Genomic DNA, 25,861 nt, shown 5'->3' on the forward strand with positions numbered 1-25,861 from the left:
AGAATGCCCCAGTTAGCATGCTTTCCCTCACTGTTTGTACTCTGAAAGGATGACTGTGATGAAAAACTCTACTATGTTTGTATATATTTTGTACATTTTGTTAAATAAATATTTAAGAACTGATCAAATGTGCCAGATATTCAGGAAGCTTTGTGTGGAGCCTCATTGGTCCAGTACATTTGATGAAGATTTATTGATGAAGTTTGATTTGCTTCCTAGTGGCCCTTTTGAAAAAACACTTGATGTCTATTTGACATCCACACATTGCTCTTATAATAACCACAGAAGATGTATAAAATAAAAGTATATATAATATAAGATAGTTTAGTGCATCGGAAAGCTTACAAATTACTCTTTTATGCATGTAAAACTACCTTGATGTCACAACAACTTAAAATTTACATCTAAAATTTGTCAAAAAATTAATTAGATTGACATTTTTATGTGTTTTTTGATGTCGTTTTGCCAGTGGATTACATATGTTTCATTTGAATTATGATAGCACATGTATTTTTAAAGCACAAGTGGTTGAACTGTGAAGCAGGAACAAACACAGCCCTCAGAGTTATAGCTACACTAAAAGCTGAATAGGTAAAGGAAGTTGTGGTAAGTTTGATCGACACATTTAAAAGCAACAGACACAATGGAGAAGCTCACGCTCTTATTCTGGGTTTTTTCTTTCTGGATTATGCAAGTAGTTTCAAACGGTAGGAATATCTTAATCTTGCTACCCACTAATATATATAGAAATATAAAGAAATATATTGTTCCTTGCCAAAGTATATTTGAAATATATGGTGTATCTGTGGTGTTTAATAACAAATGTTTTTCGAAATCGAAAGTAGATTTCATTTTAACCAAAATACACTTAGAACCTTACAGTAGAATGTGTCTGTATAGAAATCAAAGTATCTGTTATTTAAAATGTATTTAATATTAATATTTACATTTAGATATTTATAGAAATTACAATTATTTCTATAAATACATACAATTTCAATTATGCTGATTGGTTAATGTGTAAATAAAGATTTTCTCAATGTTAATTGGAGGGTAATGTGTGTGTGTATATATATATATATATATATATATATATATATATATATATATATATATATATATATATATATATATATATATATATATATATATATATATTTATATATATATATATATATATGTGTGTGTGTGTGTGTGTGTGTGTGTGTGTTATAAAATGATATTGAACAGTACAGTACATTTGTACACATGAGTCAGTACATTTCCTGTTATTTTACTTCAGAGTTCTCACAATGCAATTGAAACCAAAAACATCTGTGAATCACAAAATACGCAAAATGTTATTAGCAAAAATATATTTATGTAAGTATATTTAAGCAAATATATTTGTTGTATATTATGAAATATAGTTGATCATATATATATTTACCCTACAGGAGAAGAGGCGACTTTAATAAGCGTCCAGATTGGAGAAAACATCAGCCTGAGCTGCAGCATGGACAGCAGATATGAAATCTCCTGGTATCATCAGATTTCTCATCAACTCACCCACATAATATCTGCAAAAATGAGCACTGTAGCTGGAAGGAAACTTCTTGTAACGTTCAACAGAAACCATGAGCGTCTGAAACTTAATGCAGATGTGAAAATCACCACAGTCTCTCTGCTCATTTCTGGACTATCAGAGTCAGATTTGGGCTTTTATTTTTGTGGTAAGAAATCAGCAGCTTCAGAAATTATCTTCGACAAACCCTTCAGGCTTCATTATGAGGGTCAGTATTTCTGCTTGCACTGCAAATCAGATAACAATGAACAATAAGGGTGTATTAGTTAATGCACAACACGATTAACAATTTTCTGTAGATTCTGGCAGCAGTTTGCCAGTAACTTACAGTAAATCAATTACAGTAGAATACTGTATTTACATTTACAGCTCCATTAACATTGCTGTGTACATATTTCCAGCATTGTATACCTTTACTGTAAAATATAACATCACAATGCAACTTTAAATTACAGTAACACAAACGCAACTTTAATGAATAGAAGTAAAAGATATGAAGAATTCAGACAAATATCCTCATAATAAAGATCATATATCATATATGATTATTACTTTTGTACATTTTATTTCAGTGTCTTTTCTTAGTTTGCTTTAGTTTTTTATTTATTATGAATATTGTGTTTTATTTCAGTTAATTAATTGTTTTTGAGCAATAGTTTTACTTTTGGTTTACTAAAATAACCTTTAGTCTATAGATTGTGTGTGGCTAAGGAGAGATGTTGCAGTAACACTTGAACTTTTTGTTGACGACCTTCTCTTGTGTGTCCTGAAGTAATATTGAAACATTTTCAGACACACAGACAGACAAAGAGGATAAAGGTCATTCTGTCACAGAACAGCCGAAGGATGTGGAGAGCATCACAGGTAAGAAGAGCGGAAATCTTCTTGAAAACCTATCTGATATAAACTAGCAAACATAACAGTAAACCAAACCAACTAACCAAACCAACCAATCAACTAACCACACCACCTTAAAATCTGCATAGCAGCACTCACTGAATATGCATGCAACCACATAGCAGTGCCTAGCAACCACACTGAAAACACTTGCAACTCCCTAGCAATCATCCAGAATACTATAGCAACCGCACAGCAATACCTAGTAACATTCTAGCAACCACCAAGAACACCCTTGCAACTGCATCGCAATCCCTAGCAACCACAGTGAATACGCATACAACCACATAGCAACACCTAGCAACCACCCAGAACACACTTGCAACTCCATAGCAGCACCCTAGCAACCATCCAGAATACTATAGCAACCACAAAGCAATACCTAGTAACTTCCTTGAAACCACCCAGAACAGCCTTGCAACAATAATCCATAGCAACCACCGTGAATATGTTCAATCACACATATCAACTGCCTAGCAACCAGTCAGAATATCCTAGCAACTGCATAGCAGGTAGAAATCGTCCTGCAATTGCATAGCAATCGCTAGCAACCATACTTACAATCATATAGCACCAACAATCACCTCTCTTAACAACCACCCAGAATACCACAGCAACTGCTTAGCAACACTCTGACAACCTGAATTAATACAATCACATAGCAATACATAGCAACTTTCTAGCAACCACATAGGATACCATAGCAACTCCATAGCAACCATGATAAACAAGCTTACAATCACATAGCACCACCTAGCAACTTTCTTAGAAACCTCTCAGAATACCCCAGCAAATGACTACCATCACTCATGCAACCACACTGTATAGCATATCAACCACAACACCCTCACAACCATTCACACTGCATCTATCTAAACTTTCATACACAAGACATTAAAACGTTTCATGTTCGGGTTTACTCAAGACAACACCAAACTTCACCTCTCTTTATCTCTCTCTCTCTGCAGATGGAGTGATGGTGACGGAGCGTGTGCTGATGTTCGGTGGTGCTGCGTTGGCTATCTTTGTGTTTTTTCTGGCTACATTTCTCGCAGGAGGAGTCATTCATCAGCAGGGCTGGCAGAAAGGCTGGGCTGCAGCCAAACGCTCAACTCTGATGAGACATAAATCAGCCAAATGACTTATTTATCTGTGCATTGTACAGTTTAAAGCTGACATGAAGAGAAAATGGGCTCTTCTTATTTGTATATAGTAGTGTTTGTTATAAACGATGTGTCTGTGTACTTCATTATTTGTAGAAATGTATTTGCTTTCCTAATCTTTGATAAAATACAATAACCTTCCCCTTAAAAATGACTTCACTAGTTAGACACAATGCCTTTAGGGCAGGTCCTTTGTATCTGTCTTTAATGGCAGCGCTATCAGTCCTTTAGGGTGGGGCTATCAGTCCTTCAGTGCTGGGCTATCAGTCCTTTGTATCTGTCTTTTAGGGCAGGGCTTTCAGTCCTTTAGGTAGAGGCCATCACTCCTTTAGGGCGTAGCTATCAGTCATTTAGGGCAGGGCTCTCAGTAATTTAGGGCGGGGCTATCAGTGCATTGTCTCTGTCCTTTAGGCCAGATCCTTCACTCCTTTAGGGCGGGGCCATTACTCCTTTAGGGTGTAGCTATCAGCAGTCATTTAGGGATGGGCTATCAGTGCTTTGTATCTGTCTTTTAGGGTGGGGCCATCACTTCTTTAGGGTGGGAAAATCTGTCCTTTGTATGTGTCTTTCAGGGCGGGGCTATCTGTCCTTTAGGGTGGGGCTATCAGTCATTTAGGGCGTAGCTATATGTCCTTTAGGGCGGGGCTATCAGTTCTTTGTATCTGTCTTTCAGGGCGGGGCTATCTGTCCTTTAGGGCGGGGCTTTCAATCCTTTGTATCTGTCTTTCAGGGCGGGGCTATCAGTCATTTAGGGCATAGCTATCTGTCCTTTAGGGCGGGGTTATCAGTCCTTTGTATCTGTCTTTCAGGGCGGGGCTATCAGTCATTTAGGGCATGGCTATCTGTCCTTTAGGGCGGGGCTATCAATCCTTTGTTTCTGTTTTTCAGGGCGGGGCTATCAGTCATTTAGGGCGTAGCTATCTGTCCTTTAGGGCGGGGCTATCAGTCCTTTGTATCTGTCTTTCAGGGCGGGGCTATCAGTCATTTAGGGCGTAGCTATCTGTCCTTTAGGGCGGGGCTCTTAGTCCTTTGTATCTGTCTTTCAGGGCAGGGCTATGAGTCGTTTAGGGCATGGCTATCTGTCCTTTAGGGCAGGGATATCAATCCTTTGTGTCTGTTTTTCAGGGCGGGGCTATCAGTTATTTAGGGCGTAGCTATCTGTCCTTTAGGGCGGGGTTATCAGTCCTTTGTATCTGTCTTTCAGGGCGGGGCTATCAGTCATTTAGGGCGTAGCTATCTGTCCTTTAGGGCGGGGTTATCAGTCCTTTGTATCTGTCTTTCAGGGCGGGGCTATCAGTCATTTAGGGCGTAGCTATCTGTCCTTTAGGGCGGGGTTATCAGTCCTTTGTATCTGTCTTTCAGGGCGGGGCTATCAGTCATTTAGGGCGTAGCTATCTGTCCTTTAGGGCGGGGCTCTTAGTCCTTTGTATCTGTCTTTCGGGGCGGGGCTATCAGTCGTTTAGGGCATGGTTATCTGTCCTTTAGGGTGGGGCTATCAATCCTTTGTGTCTGTTTTTCAGGGCGGGGCTATCAGTTATTTAATTTTCTCGTTTCAGGACTGTTTCAACTGGATGTACCTTAATATTTGTTTCATGGCAACCTTAATTTCCAGTTGCACTGTCGGTCACAACAAAATAAAAAGAGCAGAAGCTTTTCCTGGAAGTCACTTTCGGCTCAGAGAAACTGTGATGGCCAGCAGAATATAGTAATGCTGTGTCTATTATTCAGGTTTGTGTGACTCATTTTGTCCTTTTAAAATGTATTTAGATAAAAAGGAAGTCAATTTTATTCATTTGGCATTTAATAAATCAATATCAATAAATAAAAATTAAAAATATATATTTAATAGAATATATTTGGAGCAACTCTATTTATGCAAGGTGTCTGAAAGAACAGCAATTGCTTTCACATTATATTTATTCAGCATTAAAATGAACATGTTTTGGCTGTTAAACCTTGATTTAATGAAATAATTTCAATGTTAAGTGTGTTCTTGATATGTCTGATCAAATTTACCAAAGTAGAAGAAATCAAATTTGTGCAATTTTCTGGATGATAACCTGTTTTGTTACCAAAGGAATATTTTCTTCACACATATGCAGAGGCATCAAATCTGATCTCGTGCAATGATCAGTCATTGTATCCTCCGTCAAAACTTTGCAAGTAAAACATGCTGTTTGGCTTTATTTTTTATAAACCAATGTTTAACTTTCCTAAGTGGAAACACACTTTAATTTTTAGATAAAGATGAGTGTTTAGTGACAAAATGTTTTTTTTTAACTGAAAAAAGATATATATTTTCTCTAGAACATTTAACCAAACATGGGCTCCTGCAATATATCTATTGTAATCTATATTGTTCTTCAACCATGAACCCACCATGAAATAAGTTTAATTTTTATTTTATTTATTAATAATAAAATATCATACTATTTATTAATAGTAGGTATTCATTTATTATTATTATTATTATGCTCTCCAAAGATACACTTTGTGGTTAAAAAGTGAAAAAGTACCTTTAAAGTACCTTTATCAGTGTTGACGAAATACATTTAAAAAGTAATGATGGCTGATTGTAACAGAATTAAAAGAGGATGTCTCCCTTAACAGTGTGCATTTAAAACTAAACTGCAAGCAGAGATTTGGATATTTAGTTTGAATAAAGCAAAATAAAACATCAAGGATGTCATGAAGAAAACTATTTAATGGAAACTTTTCCTTACAGACAAAGCACAATGTTGCGAAACAGTTCCACCTGGTGGTCATCCATCTTACTGCAGCCAAGATGTTATAGTTATTAAAAAATAAAAGCGTAAAACGAAGCGAATTATTAAATAACTCATATAATTATGTAAACACTATACAATAGAGGCTGGTGGAAGAGGTGCTTTCATACGCACAGAATCCCATACGAAGAATACTATAGTATTGCAATGTACACTACTACAGTGCTTCTGAACCATACTTGTAAAGTTATATTTTATATTTAAAACTCTTTGTTATTGAGTGTTTCAGCATACACTAATATTAACTATAGTGAACTGATAAAGTGATAAACACTGTAGTACAGTTTTTACTGCAATATACTTTTGTGTATTAAAGTAGTTGTTGAAAAGTATTGGATCGTTAGCTTATTTTAGTATAGTTGTGTTAAAAAAGCAACTATACAATCAACACTACATATTAATTGATATACTTTCCTATATGAATAAAACATAATGTTTACTACAGTATCTATTATAAATAATGTAAGTGTACCACTCGTGTCACTTCTTCAGTAGTGCTTAAAACGAACAGTATTTGGTTGATGAATATGCAAAATGGAGATGATCATACAAACTAAAGATGAGTAAGTAAATGAGTCTAAACAGTAAAGGCACACATTCATGAATCAAATGAGAACTCTTCAAGTTATCTGAAATCAGCCCACATATAAAATACTACAGTAATTTATAGTAAATACTACAGTTCTTTACTTTCAATCATGTTGGGTTGTTTTCTGTACTCACTATCTTACAGTTTATGTTTTATATGAATATTTATTGATTATCCACAACTTAATATAAGCGGAGCCTCTCATTAATATTCATGAGTAATTTGAGCTCACCCAATGTTTTTGCTTTTGCTTTTAGCTCGTGCTTCATGTAAACACGACCTCTGATCATAACAGGCGCACGGAACATAAAACAATGTAAGTTTGACTTTTTTTGTGTTATAATCCAATACAAATATTATATGTATATTTTTTTATTAAAATTACTTTGAAATATCCTTCCTACGGAGCATCGTACAATCCCTGACCTAACACTTTTTAAAGCAAAGCTTAAGACACTTGTTTAAGGCTTTTAATGCACGTCACTGGCCCTTTTTTGTGTTTTAATGTTTGTTGTATTTTATTGATATTTTTTTGTATTGTTTTGCATTGTCTGCTTCTTTGCTGCGCTGTATAATTTGTTTTTACTTGTGTAAAGCACTTTGGTTAACCTTGGTTGTAGTAAAGTGCTATATAAATAAAGGTTGATTGATTGATTGATTGATTATAGCTGCGTTTCTCTGTGTAAAACTAAATCTCTTTATAACACTTTAAAACGATACAGAATCAAGTCATGTCATTGTTAAATGTGGCTATAAAATTGAGCCACATAAATAGATTATATACCGATGATTACGATGCAGTTTTTTTATTAGTTGACGGTATATAAATATATTTTAGACGGTTCTATATTGATTAGTCTAGTTAGGTTACTAACGAAAGCATGCTTTTTTTAAACGTTGGACTGAATATTATTATATAGGAATATACTAGCATAGGAATAATTTATTAATAATATGATTGGGGATTATAATTTGAAGTTTCTTACTGAATGTTTTAATCATGAAGGGTATGTGTAAGTGTGTAATAACCTATTAAATGAAAAACTAAGCGCTTGTTTTGGTAGGCTCAGATTTCACTGTTCAAGGAAGTGATATGTTTATTTTTCGTATTGTTTTTCAGGTTGAACCGGTTTGAGAAACATCTGTTACTGGTGCTTTCCATCCTCAATTTTGGTGGTCAGTATAATGTCTTAATAAACTGTAACAATTCTTAATTGCCATTTCAAAGTGGATGTATTATAGTCATATTTATTACTCTTTGTCATTTAATAACTGGTGATGGAAATTTTATATGCAACCTTAAAGGGACAGTTCACCAAAAACTGTGTCATCATTTCCTCATCATTCATTTGTTGCAAATCTGTTAATAATCCATTTAAAGCAGACTAAGCTTTTCACAATAATAATCAATGTTATTTGGGAAATGAATAGTTCATTAATGAACTTGTATGTTTAGCAATTTGACGTCTCTTAAAACACAGTTCACCCATAAATGTAAATTCTGTCATCATTTACTCTTCTGGTTTCAAACCTGTTTGACTGTCTTTCTCCTGTTGAACACAATCGCTTGGATATACTGATGGTGAGAAAAACAGCTATTAATTATATTCTTTTTTTAGTCCTGCTACAGAAGTCAGTGGCTGTTTTTTTATTTTTATTTAGAATATTTGTTTTCTATTCAAGAAAGAAACTCTTATAAGCTTAGAACCACTTGAATGGGAGTAAATGATAAGGAATACAATTTTTGTAGTGAACTATTTACTTTACTACTTTTTCATGCCGAACAATTAGGGAAACGTCACCATCAGTTCACATTTTAGATGGTGAAATGTCAAAAGAAAACAACTCTCGCTGAATTCATTTGTCAATATTGACTCTTACACTGTATGTTTTTGCAGGAGCCCCAGTCGGAGCCACCATTATAAATGTAACAGGCAAAAAGGGAGGTGTTGTTACTCTGCCATGTGAATTGGAAGTCAGTAAGATTACTAATATAGTTTTCATCAGCTGGTCAGAAAACATCCTCAATTGTGAGACGAAAGAGTGTGAGAGTGGCAGAATATTTAAAGACGGAAACTGTGACATCATCATAAAGGATCTGAGGTTGAGTGATGCTGGAATATACGATCTGAAAGTCTACTATAAAAACAATCTGACAGAGCAGCAGAGACTCATCAGGACGTACCATCTCTATATTCAGGGTAAAGTCAGGGCTGAGAGAGCTCAATGCTCTGCAACTTAAAAGGCAACGTTTTTATAAAGAGCACAATCTCATTTTAATTTTAAGCAACAATTTAAAATGCAGGATCAATGCCTAAAAGAGTCAGTTTCAGAGAGGTAGAAAACATTATCTGTGTGTTATTCTCAGCTCAAACTCAAACTCACACTTTAGAGCAGGAGTGCCAAAACTTTTTCTTATGAAGGGCCAAAAACCAAACTGGATGGAGAGTGGTGGGCCGAAGGTAAATACTAAAGTTACCATTGGTGATTTTCTCATTTATTTAATATTTTAAAATAACTAATGAAACATTGCATAATATTAGCTAATGCAGTATATATTTTTACATTTTATAATTACCTTATTACAGTAAAAAACAACAATCCCATTTATAACAGAAAGGAGTTAAGTCAAGCTGCATCTGTTTTTTGTCTTGATTTGCTCGCCAATGTTTTCTGCATTGTCCTTTATTCGTTGAGTGACAGTATTTATATTTGTTGAATTCAGATTCATTTACAGCATTTAATTAAAACATTTATTTTCTGTTTTTTTGTAACTATTTGCTTTGTAGAATTTGAAAAATACTTTGGCTTAATTAGAAATTACGATTTCTGTAAAAGGCATTTGCCCCAAACACCTTCACATCATTCTCATGTGGGATGGTGGACCAAATCAAAGGTTACCATGGGCCAACTTTAACCCGTGGGCCCTAGTTTGGACATCTCTGCTCTAGAGACATCAGAGATGCATTTCACATTTTGTAAAAAAGGGCAGAATATGTCCCCTTCGAGAAAAAAACACAAGTGGCTAAAGAAAACATCTTATTTTTACCAACATAGTTGAAATTAAGTTGTGATGTTTGTGTTTTAGGGAGGTCTGAGTAGTAAAATTGCATTTACTGTAATTTGCATGATTAATTGGGTTAATTTGCGTTTAAGTTTAGGTAGTGCAAACCAATGCAATGTAAATTAAAAGCCTGTTTAAAAAATTCAGAAACCTTGCATAATTTAATCCATGTTGGTGTAACAAATTAAAAAAATAAATATTATTAATAATTATTCTCCCTTCTGTTAAATTAATTCTAACTCTAATTCTAATAACGCATTTCTAATTACTGATTTCTTTTCTCTTTGTCATGATGACAGTAAATAATATTAGACTAAATATTCTTCAAGACACTAGTATTCAGCTTAAAATCACATTTAAAGGCTTAACTAGGGTAATTAGGGTAAAGTTAGGGTAATTAGGCAAGTCATTGTATAACAGTGGTTTGTTCTGGAGACAATTTATAAAAATAATTTCTTAAGGGGGCTAATAATATTGACCACAGAAGTTTTTATTTATTTATTTTTTTAAATGCATGTTCCAGCCAAATAAAAAAATAATATAATATAAAAATAATAACACTTCAGCTGTATACCTTGATTAAAATCAAAGCTTAATCTTTGCAAGTGCATCCTACTATCCTACTAAGTATGTGTTTATTAATTAGCAGCATTATAATAATGTTTAATGTCTTTGTTTCTCCTCAGATGAGATATCTGCAGAAATAGGTGGTGTGCTAAAGATTGACGTGCTGTTGCACAATGCTGATCGCGTTGAGCATCAGACCAGAAATAGCACAAACTGGATGCAGGTTTGAAGGCGAAATGTTGGAGTCCAGAGCGATCGGCTGAACGTCAGTGATGGAAATCTGACCATTTAATGCTTTTATCGCCAGTGATGCAGGAACATACAGAGTTCTGGACACTGAAAGAGAAACCTGGATCACTGTGACAGTCACAGGTGAGAGATGCTCACATGAAGTCAGAAATATTACATTAAAAGTGGACAGATGTAGTTTGATCAATATGATTTGAATAGCAGATGTGACTGACCTTTAAATTTCCTAAACAGAATCTAGAAAACTGGACACTGATGATAACCACTTTGATGAACCAAGAAAAGTTTGTAAGTACAAAGGACATGATGTTTACAATTGAAGGCAAATGATTCACCATCCTGTGAATTTCTAATTTTAATAACTCATCTCTAATAACTGATTTATTTTCTCTTTGCCATGATGACAGTAAATAATATTAGACTAGATATTCTATACAGCTTAAAGTGACATTTAAAGGCTTAACTAGGTTAATTGTAGGCAAGTCAATGGACACCAGTGGTTTGTTCTGTAGACAATCAAACAAACAAACAAAAAACACGCTTAATCGGGCTAATATTGAGCTTAAAAAACAAAATTAAAGACTGCTTTTATTCCAGCCAAACTAAAAAAAAAAAAGACTTTCTCCAGAAGAAAAAAATATAATAGGAATTACTATTAAACATCACTTAAGAATTAAACTTTCACAGGAAGGTGAATGATTTTGTCTTGAGTTTTACCTTTAAGCAGTAACTTTAAAAATGAAAATGTAAACAATTGTTCTCTTCTCTCTTTCAGCTGTATTCCATTGTTTTATGAGTGCTGTAATGCTTTTTTATTTGTTTACGTTGAGTTCAGTTCTTATCATGCTTATCATAAGGCACCCAAAATATGATATAAAATCAACCCCACATTTGGTTGAGAACACCTAGCACTGGTCGATTAAACTGCCAATTCAGGACCATTATATATGACATTTAAAGTAAAAACAGTACTGTATGAACATTTGGACGGATCTGCACCTCCACAGCGGGATTCTGTTTGTATTTGCATGTAGTTAAACTGATAATGATGGATAACGATTGTGACTCAAATGGTTACTAGCATATCATCATTATACATCCATATGGTTCCAAAAAATGAGAAAATTATTTGAAACATATGAAGCATGACACATGTAAGTATTATCAGAACACTTGACAGATCTGAAAATAGGGAGCTTTCTTGCCTCTGAAATATGATTTAATTTCCTGACGTTCATGAATCAAGCAGATGTCGCTCTGAACAAAACAAATATCAGATGAAGTCCTACTGTTTTTATTCGCTTTTAACTGTAATGCTTGTTATATCAAGCTTTTGCATTAATTACAGCGGCACATCTACTGACAAATAATGTCAGTATATTTTCTGCTACTTAAAATACTAATGCTATTTCATGTCTTTTGAAACTAAAGCTAAATGCTTCCTCTGAATTCTGTGAAATGCTGTAGGCCGTGCTTGTTTTTAGTAAGGAAAATGATCTAAATCTCCCTCCATTTTATGGTTTAGAGCCTAAAAATGACTTTAATTATATAAAAAATGACTTTCAATAGATATTTATCTATTGGAGATTGTAAAGGCTAATTCAGCAAAACAATTGAAACCTCTTAAATATGCCAAGTGTTTTAATAATATCAGCCATATACATTTCTCACATTAAAACTAAATCTTGCAGCCTAAAATGAATTAGTTGAATCAAATGAACTCTAATCATCTTCATCAATCAACTTGCACCAGTCAAACAGACTAAAAATATTGATTAAACAAATGTAGATGAAACTTGATTAACTGATTTAAATGTTTTCATGACTTTTTGTATTATCATTTTTACGATGTATATATAGAGAGACTGTATATAATGTAACTTTAAAACTAATTTCAGTCCTAATGTGTTGAAAGTGTTTTTTACATCTATAGAAATCTATCATTTCATACAGTAAACAGTATAATCTGCTTTGCACTTTGGTGTATTCATTGTGTAAAAACAAATAAAAGCACTTTAAGTTAAGAAACATTTTTATCTGTATTTTATATTGAATTAAATTTTTTCATTCATTCTTCTTTCCAGCTGCAACCCAGTGCTGGGAAACACCCATAAACACTCATTCTCACACACACTCATACACTATGGTCAATTTAGGTCATATATAGCACATGTGTTTGGACTGTGGGGGAAACCGGAGCACCCGGAGGAAACCCACATCAACACGGGGAGAACATGCAAACTCCACACAGAAACACCAACTGACCCAGCCGGGACTCGAACTAGTGACTTTCTTATTGTGAGGTGATCATATATATATATATATATATATATATATATATATATATATATATATTAGAAATAAAAAAATGGGTTGTTTTATATGATTGATAGTTCTCAATAATGTAAATAATTCTAATTCATTCATTCTTTTTCTTATAAATATAGAATATAAATAAAAATAAAATATATAAATACTAATTACCATACTAAATCCCGAGAGTGTTCATGACAGAATAAAGGTTTGTTCATTCATTCATTCACTTTTTTGGCTTAGTCCCTTTATTAATCAGGGGTCGCCATTCACAGCGGAATGAACTGCCAACTAATTCAGCATATGCTTTACGCAGCGGATGCCCTTCCAGCTGCAACTCAACACTGGGAAACACCCATACCCTCCTGCATTCACACACATACGCAAGGGCCAGTTTAGTTGATCGATTCCCCTATAGCGCATGTGTTTGGACTGTGGGGGAAACCGGAGCACCCGGAGGAAACCCACGCCAACACGGGGAGAACATGCAAACTCCACACAGAAACACCAACTGACCCAGCTGGGACTCAAACCAGTGACCAACTTGCTATGAGGCGATTATGCTACCCACTGTGCCACCGTGTCGCCCAATTATAATTCATATTATATAAATTAGCAGCAAAAGACTTTACTTAAGACTTTAAGATATTTTTAATAAACCCATGCAGAACATGCAAACTCAACACAGAAATGCCAACTGAACCAGCCAGGACTCGAACCAGCGACCTTCTTGCTGTGAGGCCACAGTGCTAACCAATAAGCCACCGTGTCTATACAGTGGCTCATACTATAAATTACTAGTATATTTTCATATGGATGCATTGTTGCAGTACATCAGCATGCCTGTTTACTTCTTTTGTAGACTGGAAAAATCCAAGCAAACACTAATATTGGTCACACTGAGAATGTCTAGTGAATGTAAACACCACTGCAGACTCTGCTAGCTGGCCCAGTTTACCATATTTTAAACATTCTGAAGGACTAGGACTTGCCTACCTCTGCTTTACACCATGCTATACATATAATATGTGAGTGAGTTATGATAAATGAGTTCTTCCGTTAAGCAAGCTAAATAATCTGCCAATGGGGGAAGATAAATAATCTCATATCACAAAGAAAAAACAAGATTATTCTGCTTCCACCATCGTCAGATTATTTAGCATGTTTTAATGAAAAACTCACTTTATTTTGACTCATTATTTCTGCAAACAGGACAATATTCATCACTTGTCTAAAAATGCTTCTTGATTAAGATTGTTTTACATATTACATATACATAAACATATATTTTTATGTTTAGACTGAACCAAGACACAAACTCAAAGTAAAAAAACTGTTTTGCAGTGCAAAAAAACCCAACAAAAAAAAAATACCCGATTGCGTGCCAAGGCAGCCTCGCGTGCACAAACTTACCAGTGCTAAAGCTTCTCAAGCAAAGCAGCAGACGTCTGATCTGACCACATAGGTTAAGACGTAAGAAAAAATATTGGTGCAGAAAAACCAAAACAATCACTATGAATGCTAAATTCACTGAGTATAACTACAACTAGAGAGCTAGAGAAAGCATAACAGCAATAATACTACAGTTATGGTGAAGTAATCCACTTAACAGTGTGTATTTACAGATAAACTGTTACGTATATAAAGATGTTTATGTGTGAGCAGGATGTTTGAGGTTTTTACCTCAAATGCTTCCTGCTTCTTTGCATTAAAGCAGTTTCTCTCAAGGCAAACAACAGACAATAATAAAACATTAAAGGACAAATAATTGTGCTTTCTGATCAGCTGTGTGATAAAACACTGATCTCACATCAGACTTTACCACTCATCAGTTCACAGAGAAATAAAGAAGATAAGATATCATATATGATTGAAAAAACTTGATTCATAATTATATCAGTTCCTGAACATCTTCATTGGTGAAGCGTCATCAGGACTCCTCCTCCTACCCAACATTAAAGCTTTAACCTACATGCTAATATACTAAACCAATAAGAAGGTCTGGACAACAGACTCAGCCTTCACCATGTGAGTTTGCATACTTTTACTTATTACACCTGTATTTTTGCCTTCTGTTTTTATTACACCTGGTTAGTGAAAAGAGATTTGTGAATGAATGTGTTTAGTCATTATTATAATAATAATAATGTTTTTAGCAGTGTTCTAAATATAAAACATATCGTTATTAATTAATAATTTATTCATTTTCAAGTCCCTTTATTAATCAGGGGGCGCCACAGCGGAATGAACCGACAACTTATCAAGCATATTTTTTACACAGCGGATGCCCTTCCAGCCACAACCCAACACCCTCTTGCATACACACACACACACACACACACACACACACACACAACGGTCAATTTAGTTGATCAATTCCCCTATAGCGCATGTGTTTGGACTGTGGGGGAAACCAGAGCACCCGGAGGAAACCCACACCAACACGTGGAGAACATGCAAACTCCACACAGAAACACCAACTGACTCTAACCTGCAACCTTCTTGTTGTGAGGCGATTGTGCTACCCACTGTGCCACCGTGACGCCCTATTTAGATATTATAATTAGTTATAATTCTATTTCATTATTATTTAGTCATTTTACCATATGTAGTTTTGTAGCTTTTGTGCATTTATCATTTCATAAATAAATTAGGGGATTTTTATATGCGGGATTTAATATTTTGTTTATTTATTTGCTATGGACTCAAGGAGGATACGGGTGTCATTTTTTAAATTAAAAACAAAACAAATAACTCAATATTTCCTAAATAAAATCTGTGAAAAGAATACAAAAATTTCACAATTTTAGTATAATTAATCTTTTATTAATTCAAAAAGCTTACATCTATTTTAAATAATAGATTACATGTAATTAAAATGAATGTATTTTGTTAATTTTTTTAAATTATTTAATATATAAATTCATACATAGGATGTTCATTCATTTTCTTTTCGGCTTAGTCCCTTTATTAATCAGGGATTACCACGGCGGAATGAACCACCAACTTATCCAGCATATGTTTTACGCAGCGGATGCCCTTCCTTTCTATGGGAAACATCCATTCACACTTATTCACTATGGACCCGGACCCGGAAACCCACGTGAACGCGGGGAGAACCAGCAAACTCCACACAGAAATGCCTTAATTATAATAATTAATTAATTAATTAATAATTTTTCCACTTATAAGTTTTTCATAAAACTTTTTTAGCCCCAAATAAAAAAATCTGACACTGTAATTCGTAATTATTAGCATTTATAATCAAATACCTTCACTGATTGTTTACATTGACTAAAGTCACTTGCACTAAATTGAAAACCGTGCAACACTCCCACCATGCGGTAATCACGCGTCACAGCAGCCGCCTCTTCCGGAAGTATCGTTGCTGTCGGTTTGAAAATATAAATATTGTCATGGCGTCGGTAACTTTTCGCGACGGTTTTCTCTGCGTTTCTGCTTTGATCACCTTCGTGTTCGTGTTTGTTACCGGCGCAGATTTTGTCCGTTTCGTGTCGTTTCGTGCCATCAATCATAACCTGAGCGGAGCCGCGCCTCTGTGTCGAGGTGAGATCCAGAAAACAGCCAAACTAGCCTACAAGTTACTGACAGAGTTTACAGAGCAACTAGACATGCTGTTAATAAACGCTTGCACACTTACATCATTATCATCATTATTATTATTATTGTTATTAGAGAGAGATTTTAATTTAGAATGGTCTTAAATGTGTTATAATAACATTTTGAGTAGTTTTAAGTGTTTAGTTTGTTCGTACAGTAGATTACAGCAAAGTTCTATAGTCTTTGGATTCGTTTGATCGGATTTTTAAAAACAAATAAGATTAATTACATGTATATTCGCTGATTACTGAGTTTGATTGACTGAGTTATTAAACTTTTATTTTGTTAGCTTTGGATGTAAAATGTAAACGTGTTGTATGAAGTCATGATAAAATAACGTAATTAGCTTGATCTGACGAATAAAGTTAAATTAATTGTAGATTTATATTACTTAATTATTATTTTGCAGTTTTAATTTGCAGTTAAATAATTTGTGAAACGTTCCTGTCAATCGTTTTAATATAACTTCAATGTAAAAGTGTCGTAGGAAGTTACGCTAATGTTAGCTTACAGTTTGAACTGACTAATAACAGTAAAGAGATTGATTATAGATTTGAATAATTAGTTTTGGAGTATTATTTTGTAATGTTAATTTAACAATACGAAGTATTTGCATGTACACGTGTTGTTGTTTCTCCTTTAAGTGACCACCTATCGCTTAGTCTGATATGACGCGCCCGGCTAGCTCAGTCGGTAGAGCATGAGACTCTTAATCTCAGGGTCGTGGGTTCGAGCCCCACGTTGGGCGCAAAGTTTTTCATTGTATTTTCTGTGTGTATCTTAAATTTCTTTCTCCCAGACTCTGTTCCCTGGTCTGTGGCTCTGCGTGATGGGGTGGTTCAGAAGGCAGTGGCTGTGGATGTTCTCCTTCTGGTCGTCTTTAGCCTTCAGCACAGTCTGCTGGCCTGGACTCCAGTGAAAAGAGTCTGTCAGAGTGTGTTTGGGATTTTGAGCAGATCTGTGTATTGTTTCACCACCGCCGCTGCACTGCAGGTAATTCTGCATGTGCATCATTTAAACATTTATAAGTAATTATTTGAGAGATGCTGTAATATAGAAGTAAATGTAAAGTGGCATGTAACAATCATTTTTAAGGCAGTACTATACTGTTACATGACCTAACTATAGTTGTTTTTTAGATATTATATTTAATTAAAATTATATTAACTTATAAATGTGTACTTATGTAGCATTTGCGGATTTATAATTTAAGAAATTAAATAGAAAAATTAACATAAAATAAAAATGAAGTTTCTTCTTAAACTCCTGAATTAATACAGTGAAAAGAATACTAAAATTATATCTAAAATATTTTTTTGCATTTTACTCACTATGGTATTGCACTTGGATGTGTTATTAATTTACAAATTATATTTATTTATATTAGTTTCTCTGATTTCAAATGATTTCTTCTAAGTTTATTATAGAGATTATTTATATAATTATATTTAAAAGAATTCCAACCATTTTTTAAATTGCACAATTGTAGTTTATTTACCTTTTATTAATTAAAAAGCATGCATTTTTTTAAAATAATAGATTATATGTGATTTTAAAATAATGTATTTTGTTTAATTTATTAACTTAATATATAAATTCATAATTTATTATTATAATTAACAAGAAATAGATTCAAACTATTTTATGCAAATTTATTATAGCGATTATTTATTTAAAATATAGATTTAAAACTATTTTATTATTGTAACAATTTTAGTATTATTTATCTTTTATTAATTAAAAAACCATGCATTTATTTTAAATAATAAATTAAATGTTATTAAAACTAATGTATTTTGCTTCATTTATTAAATTAATTAATTAATAAAAATGTATTGTTTAAAATGTGATCTTTGTTTTATTATAAAATATAATTAAATCCAAAATCATAAAATTGAATCCTACTTTTTTATTTTCTTACATTTATACATTTTTCATAAACCTCCAACAAGACTTTGCAGCCCCAAATCAAAACAAATCTGACACTGTGATCCCTAATTAGCCCTCATAATCAAATACCTCTGCATGCCACTCATCATTTAAACACAAATCATGCATGTAAATTAGTCAGTGCTATATTCTGCTCATACTGTAATCTTGTGTGCAGATATTAATGCAATATTGGCGCCCAATCACCAGCGCCCCCTGCCTGTGGTCAGTGAGCAGTGCACCCTGGGAAATCTGGTTCCCGCTCATCTGTTTTATAGTACACTTTCTATGCTGGGCCATAATCTGCAGCATCCTGCTTATCTTTGACTATCCAGAGCTACTTGGCATCAAACAGGTACACATGCATCGACAATCCAGACATTTACAAGTACAAAACACTTCAATTAAAGCATCTAATTTCATTTATATTTATTTATCGGGTCTGACTGGACAGAAATATATTTATCTTATATTTATCTTTATCGTGGTTGGTGTGAATGGGCCTTAAGACTAATATACTGACACTAACATATAAAAAAAACACCTTTAAAAGTGTGTGTGTGTGTGTGTTTCTCAGGTGTATTATGAGTGTTTGGGTCTGGGTGACCCTCTGCTGCTCAAGTCTGAGCGAGCGCAGCGGCTATACTCTCACCTCCGTCATCCGGTGTGTGTGGAGCTGCTGACGGTGCTGTGGCTCCTGCCCTCCTTCCCGCTGGACCGACTCCTGCTGGCCGTGTTCCTGACAGTGTATCTGATCTTGGCGCACTCGCTGGACAAACAGGACTGCGCTTACCTGCGGCACCAGCTGCGCAACAAACTCCAGCTCTTCTCCACACCACTAGAGGGCAGTGAGCAGACAAATGACAACAATAAACTTGAGTGAACGACGGTAATGCAGGAGTCAGCAAATGCTTTTAAGTCAGTATGCTGTGTTTAAAAGTCATACGGTGCATCTGCGATTGCATGATTCTTTACTATAGTATGTGAATAACAATAATGCTGCGTCCAAATTTGCATACTATCCATCCTAAATAGTATTCGAAAAAAGAATTAGCGAGTTCCAAATCATAGTATGTTGAAATTATTGCAAAGTTACCTGGATGGTCAACTATTTCTGGTACAAATTCGAAGTTCACATTTGTGCTAACGCTAACTGCTAATATTGTTGCTAATAAATTTATTTTATACCGTTAATTTGATTAGAACTACAAATGTGGGTAAAAACTGTTATCAAACTACAAACATGGCGGACATGCAATATCGAAAGTCAGTGCGTCTGAAATCTCATACTTCTCTACTATAGTGTGTGCAAAACAATGTTCGCTGTGTCCAAATTTGCATACCATCCATCCTAAATAGTATTCAAAAATGTAATTAGCGAGTCATCATAGGATGTTGAAGTAAGTTTTCCAAAGTTACCCGGATGCACTACTATTTCTGGTAGATATTCGAAATGCAGAACTGTGCTTATGCTAACGGCTAATATTGCCGACAATGCATGGACCCAAATTTTAAATAAAAAAACATTTATTTTATTGTTTTTAATTTAGTTTATGGTAGAAATTCGAAGTGCAGATCCGTGCTAACGCTAACTGCTAATATTGCCGTTAATTTGATACTGTTAATTCAATTAGAACTACAAGTGTGGGTGAAAAGTGTTAACAAACTACAAATATGGAGGACGCACAAGGCCGAAAGTCATACAGTGCATCTGAAATCTCATACTTCTCTACTATAGTATGTGAAAAACAATATTGCTGGTCCCAAATTTGCATATTATCCGTGCTAAATAGTATTCAAAAACTGAATTAGTGAGTCCCAAATCATAGTATGTTGAAATAAGTTTTCCCAAAGCTACCCGGATGGCCTACTATTTTCGGTATTTCGAAATATTAGATATTCGAAGCAGATGCAGATTTATGCTAATGCTAACGGATAATATTAACGACAATGCATGAAGCCAAATTTCAAATAAAAAAACATTTATTTTATTTTATGGTAGAAATTCGAAGTGCATATGTGTGCTAATGCTAACTGCTAATATTGCGTTAATTCATTAATTTGATACCGGTAATTCAATTAGAACTGTTATCAATCAGTTATCAAACTACAAATATTGTGGACATGCAAAACCGAAAGTCATACAATGCGTCTGAAATCTACTATGGTATGTGAAAAACAACATCGCTGTGTCCAAATTTGCATACTATGCATTCTCTATAGTATTCGAAAATAGAATTAGTGTGTCCTAAATCATAGTATGTTAAAATTAGTTTTGCAAACTTACACGGATGCTCTACTATTAGTGGTAGAAATTCAAAGTGCAGATCCATGCTAACGCTAAATGCTAATATTGCCGTTAATGAATTGATTTGATACCGTTATTAGATTAGAACTACAAATGTGGGTAAAAACTGTTATCAAACTACAAACATGGCGAATGCAGTGCGTCTGAAATCTCATACTTTAGTATGTGAAAAACAATATTGCTGTGTCCAAATTTGCATACTGTCCATCCTAAATAGTATTCGAAAATGCAATAAGTGTGTTCCAAATCAAACTATGTTGAAATTAGTTTTCCCAAAGCTCTCCGAATGGTCTACTATTTCAGGTAGAAATTTGAAGTGCAGATCTGTGCTAACGCTAATTTCTAATATCGCACAATGCATCATGTGTTGGACGTGAATTCGATTAGAACTACAAATGTGGGTAAAAACAAACTACAAACATGGCAGACAGGCAATACAATTGAAAGCCATATGGTGCTTCTGAAATCTGATACTTCTCTAATATAGTATGTAAACAACATGTGTATCGCGCAGTTTACACTATTATACTATGGGCTGTTGAATGCTCGATTCTGATTGGCTGATGAGCATTTTAAGGTTCAGTTATTGGTTGGAATAACAAAATTCACAACACTTCCGAAGTTTAATAAGTGTAATTTCTAAAAAGTCTAAAGGTGGAAATAAACATGACCCATTTTGTTATATTTTAATATGATAATATATATTTTTTTCACAAATATTTTTTACTCCAACACAAAATATAAATCTTAAATCTAGATTAACTGAAAGTATTCAGTGGTCAAATAAATAATAATTAATTCAACATATGTGGTCACTTAATTTTTACCATAGATGTGTGTGTGTGTGTGTGTGTGTGTGTGTGTGTGTGTGTGTGTATTTGCTTTATGTATGTATATTGTGTATCATCAAACCAGTTTGCAGCTATTATTTTTATAAACTGAAGATGTGTGTCCAAAATGACAGATTGGATGATTTTGCTTTAACACATCTATATATAATGCTTTTATTATTTAGTTTTGTCATTGTTTAGCATTGTAAAACCGATAAATCATCAGGTGTTAAACACTGCGTTACATTCAGACCTCCTGTGTTTTGCACAGTTAAGTGTCATAACTACTGGAAAACGTGCCTGTGTGTGTGTGTGTGTGTGTGTGTGTGTGTGTGTTTTGTATTTTATGAAAATATGCAATGCTTGAAGTGTGTTTACATAATGACATCAGAGTCATCTGGTACAGAATGTAGTTTTACATGGTCAGTATATCTTATTCTTATTAAAGTTTTTATTGCTTGTTAAGTTTATCTGAGTAAGTTTTAAAGGAAAAGTATTTCTACTTTAAACATTCATGTCTTGCTGTTTCTTATTTCATGAATTGTTAAATTTATAGACCATTTTGATGGATGTAAACAAAAACAACGGTCCCAACTTATTTCCTGTTTTACATTTTCAATTTCTAAAGCTTCTGAGAATCCAAAAAGAGCCACGTATTGATAAATAATGTTATGAGAGCTGTTTTAACATTAAGCTGTAATTGAATTGCCTCTTGTTAAAGTTATGAAAGAGTTTGATAATAAAATAAGCAGGAAATGCTCATAATGACAACAGCACATTGAAATGGTCTATAATGAAAATTGAAAAGCACATGAACATAATTGCACTGTTGTCAGAGCTGAAAACCTCAATTAAACTTAATTTTACGGCTGTTTTGTGACATGATGTGTATTTTTTAGAGCACCAACTCTGTGTAAGCCACCCAAATCAGAGCGTCAGGGGTTAATAAAAAAAGATGCAACATTTTGTGTGCGACATGCATTGAATTTGGAATCAAATGTATTTTTCAGGAATGAGATATTTTTTCTTTTATTTTAGCTTAATTCCACAAAAGTTTCTTTAAATAAAAGTTATTTTTAAATGATGAATTAAATGTTAAATGCTTGTCCTATGAAAAAAAAAGTTGGATATCTAAAAATGATTATTTTAAGTCATAACTATCAAAACAACGTTTTGGTTATGAGTTTTTGGTTTTCCATTAGAAGTTTAAGTTCAATAATAAAAAAAAAAAAAACAATTTTTTACCTACATAAAATAATATTTTCAGATGCCTTTAAATACCATACTGCATGCATTTGCTTAAAAAAAATTATATCTTGACATCACAGGACCATCTAAAGACCTAAAATGATTAAGTGTATGAATAAAAACATGTTAATAGCTACAGTTCGTATGATTGTTGCTAGAAGAGATACAGCTGCGGCCAGAAGTTAACTATTAAGAATTATTTGTTGTTTATTAAATTATCCATTAATTATATTTTATTAACGCTACCCCAACTCTCACAGTAATGTAAAAACCGTCATTTTACAGAGTATTATTCATATTATTTATGAAATTACCAATTAATTGTATTTCATAACGTTTACCCCAACCCTCACAGTCAAGTAAAAACAGTAGTCTATACCGAATATTTTTCATAATATTTATTAAATTACCCATTTAATTGTATTTTATTAACGTCTCCCCCTACCCCAACCCTAAAAATATTAATTGGTGTCTAGTGTCTCAAAAATTATGCTATATTTATGAGTATCATCAGCTGTATCTCTTCTAGACTTTGCATTCGTGGAAGAGTAATAGCCTACATTCTAATGGTCTTTATAGGAAAACAGTATAAAATGACAATTAGCAGGACATGTTTATGAACTTTACACATAAACTGGACATGTTTATGAACTTTTAGATGTGTCTGTGCTGTATATTAGTAATCTGTTGTCTAATGAGAGCTGACGTTTAATGGCGTCTCACCGTTACCGGTGTTCGCCGGTGTCCGGGATGAAGAGCAAACTACAGTCTTAGTTAAACGTCTTTTCTCGGTCATTATACGGTGTGTGTGCGTGTGTGATTCTCCTGCTGGAGTTTAATGTAATTACGGGATTACTGTCCTCCTAAAGCCGCTAATATTTACTACACTGAGCTGCGATTGACGGGACTCAAACACAGTTCACCGAATCACGGAAATATGAATTAACGGGAGGTTTTTCTGATCGCCGAGTGTTAGAAATGAAGCTTTTCGACTACTGAGTGGATTACCTGGACTTTCTGATGAGTCTTCATGGAGTTACACTATAATAGAAAGATGAACGTCGAGCGAGAGGAAAAGAGGAAAACTTTATTCCGGAGACACAGCCGACAATAATCACACTGAGGAAAAAGGTGGGTAAAATAGTTATTTAATGCAACATATAATGACTAATGTCTTTTAAAAACACGTCGAAATACTTTATACGCTAAATCAGCTTTGGAAATCTACAGAATGATATTAAACAAACCGTTTACACATGCTAAATAGGCTAGTCATTTGTTTTTGAAATGTACTAACTCGTTAAAAGTGATTTGTACTCTACATTTACAACATTTGTGCATTAATGCTATCACCTATAGTGTACTGATTCACTTAAACTGTAAAATAAACTGCAGTGTAGTACTGTAGAAAACAACAATATTGGTTAGTTGTTGTGCTGTTATAATAACTAGCCTATAAAATTACCACAACAGATTGATTCAGGTACTTTACTATAGTAATGTTCAAGAACACTACATTATTTGCTATGAATTACTATTATTTATTCATGTGGGTTTTTATGCAGTAACTCAACATAGTTGGCAGTGTAATATTCTGCACCTAATTTAAAACTAAAGTAGAATGACATTATTGCATGTATTATTAAATAAATGAAGTACCTAATATAGAAATAAAATCATTAGAAAAAAAACGTAATTATACATATATGTAATTGTTTTTTTGTTGTTGTATATCCTGTTTTGTATTATTATTATTATTATTTTGACTTGCTATTTGTATGCATTGGTATCTTAATTTGTTTTCATATTTTCCTGTTTTGTTAGTTTTTATGTTTATTAAAATCCATAAACAAAGAATTTAAAAAAGAAAGAAAAAACAACATGATTGTGAAAATGGTTACCAGTTACAGCATCTAAAATACAGACCTAATATCTTCAAAAAAGCAAGAAATAATATTAGTTACTTTATTTTAAGGTGTGATGATCACAGTGTAACTATTCATTTAACTAATGAGTAATATTAATGAATTAATTACATGTACTATATGGTTAAGGTTGAACGTGGGTTAGGTTTAGGGTTATTAACGTGCAATAATAATCCATAATTCATTGTAATCACTGTAGTTAAGTACATGGAACATATAACAAGGATGGCCTAAAATAAAGTGTTACCAAAATATTAATTGGTAATTGAAAAAAATGGAAAAAATAAGCTTATTTGACATGCATGCATATTCACTTGAATTGAATTTTATGGTTGGTTACATGTAAATATGCATAACTCACTATAATTATTATAAGTGCATGAAAAATGTAACTACTTCACCTTGAATGAAAGCATAGACATATATCTCGATTTATTTATTTTGAACAGAATAATAAAACACTTAAAAACAATTATTACAACACAAATATCATCAAAATAAACCAATATGTCTGTGTAAACACAAAAATAACAAATGATTTCACCTTATCTTTTCTGAGTTTCATTGTAAAGCAGTAATGTGCAGCTTTCGCAAAGCTGCTGTGAAACAATAATTATTAAAAAAAGTGCTATACAAATAAACTTGAATTTAATTTTAACCAGTTCGAAATGGAGCACGAAGCACAAGTTTAATTATCTTTAAAAGTATCAACGTTTACTTTAGCCGACACGGTGGCTCAGTGGTTAGCACTGGCACCTCACAGCAAGAAGGTTGCCTGGCTTGAGTCCCGGCTAGGTCAGTTGGTGTT

The 25,861-nt window shown here is 33.6% G+C and overlaps 2 protein-coding genes and 1 non-coding gene across 3 annotated transcripts; all 3 read left to right on the forward strand.

Annotated features, from left to right (window-relative positions):
* The first annotated feature begins 626 nt into the window (after nt 1–626).
* Nucleotides 627–5,398, forward strand: LOC130246987 (uncharacterized). Its single transcript, XM_056480164.1, has 4 exons — nt 627–707; nt 1,437–1,772; nt 2,357–2,428; nt 3,430–5,398. Exons 1-4 carry the CDS (start codon nt 644–646, stop codon nt 3,600–3,602), a joined length of 645 nt encoding a protein of 214 aa, XP_056336139.1. The 5' UTR covers nt 627–643; the 3' UTR covers nt 3,603–5,398.
* Nucleotides 5,399–16,553: 11,155 nt separating this feature from the next.
* nrm (nurim) lies at nt 16,554–20,121 on the forward strand. The gene is made up of 4 exons (XM_056479998.1): nt 16,554–16,759; nt 17,613–17,806; nt 18,921–19,097; nt 19,320–20,121. The coding sequence occupies exons 1-4, from the start codon at nt 16,609–16,611 to the stop codon at nt 19,623–19,625; spliced, it is 828 nt and encodes a 275-aa protein (XP_056335973.1). The 5' UTR covers nt 16,554–16,608; the 3' UTR covers nt 19,626–20,121.
* Nucleotides 17,489–17,561, forward strand: trnak-cuu (transfer RNA lysine (anticodon CUU)). The gene has a single exon. It is a non-coding gene; the product is annotated as a tRNA-Lys (tRNA).
* Nucleotides 20,122–25,861: the final 5,740 nt, after the last annotated feature.

Source organism: Danio aesculapii, chromosome 19, assembly GCF_903798145.1.
Source record: "Danio aesculapii chromosome 19, fDanAes4.1, whole genome shotgun sequence".
NCBI classification, from domain to species: domain Eukaryota; kingdom Metazoa; phylum Chordata; class Actinopteri; order Cypriniformes; family Danionidae; genus Danio; species Danio aesculapii.

Excerpts from the sequence above, each read along its gene's own strand:
- LOC130246987 (XM_056480164.1), top strand. The coding sequence starts at position 644 with ATGGAGAAGCTCACGCTCTTATTCTGGGTTTTTTCTTTCTGGATTATG. Across the intron at positions 708-1,436 it reads TATGCAAGTAGTTTCAAACG|GAGAAGAGGCGACTTTAATA; the intron begins GTAGGAATATCT and ends TTTACCCTACAG. Across the intron at positions 1,773-2,356 it reads CTTCAGGCTTCATTATGAGG|ACACACAGACAGACAAAGAG; the intron begins GTCAGTATTTCT and ends AAACATTTTCAG.
- nrm (XM_056479998.1), top strand. The coding sequence starts at position 16,609 with ATGGCGTCGGTAACTTTTCGCGACGGTTTTCTCTGCGTTTCTGCTTTG. Across the intron at positions 16,760-17,612 it reads AGCCGCGCCTCTGTGTCGAG|ACTCTGTTCCCTGGTCTGTG; the intron begins GTGAGATCCAGA and ends TCTTTCTCCCAG. Across the intron at positions 19,098-19,319 it reads AGCTACTTGGCATCAAACAG|GTGTATTATGAGTGTTTGGG; the intron begins GTACACATGCAT and ends TGTGTTTCTCAG.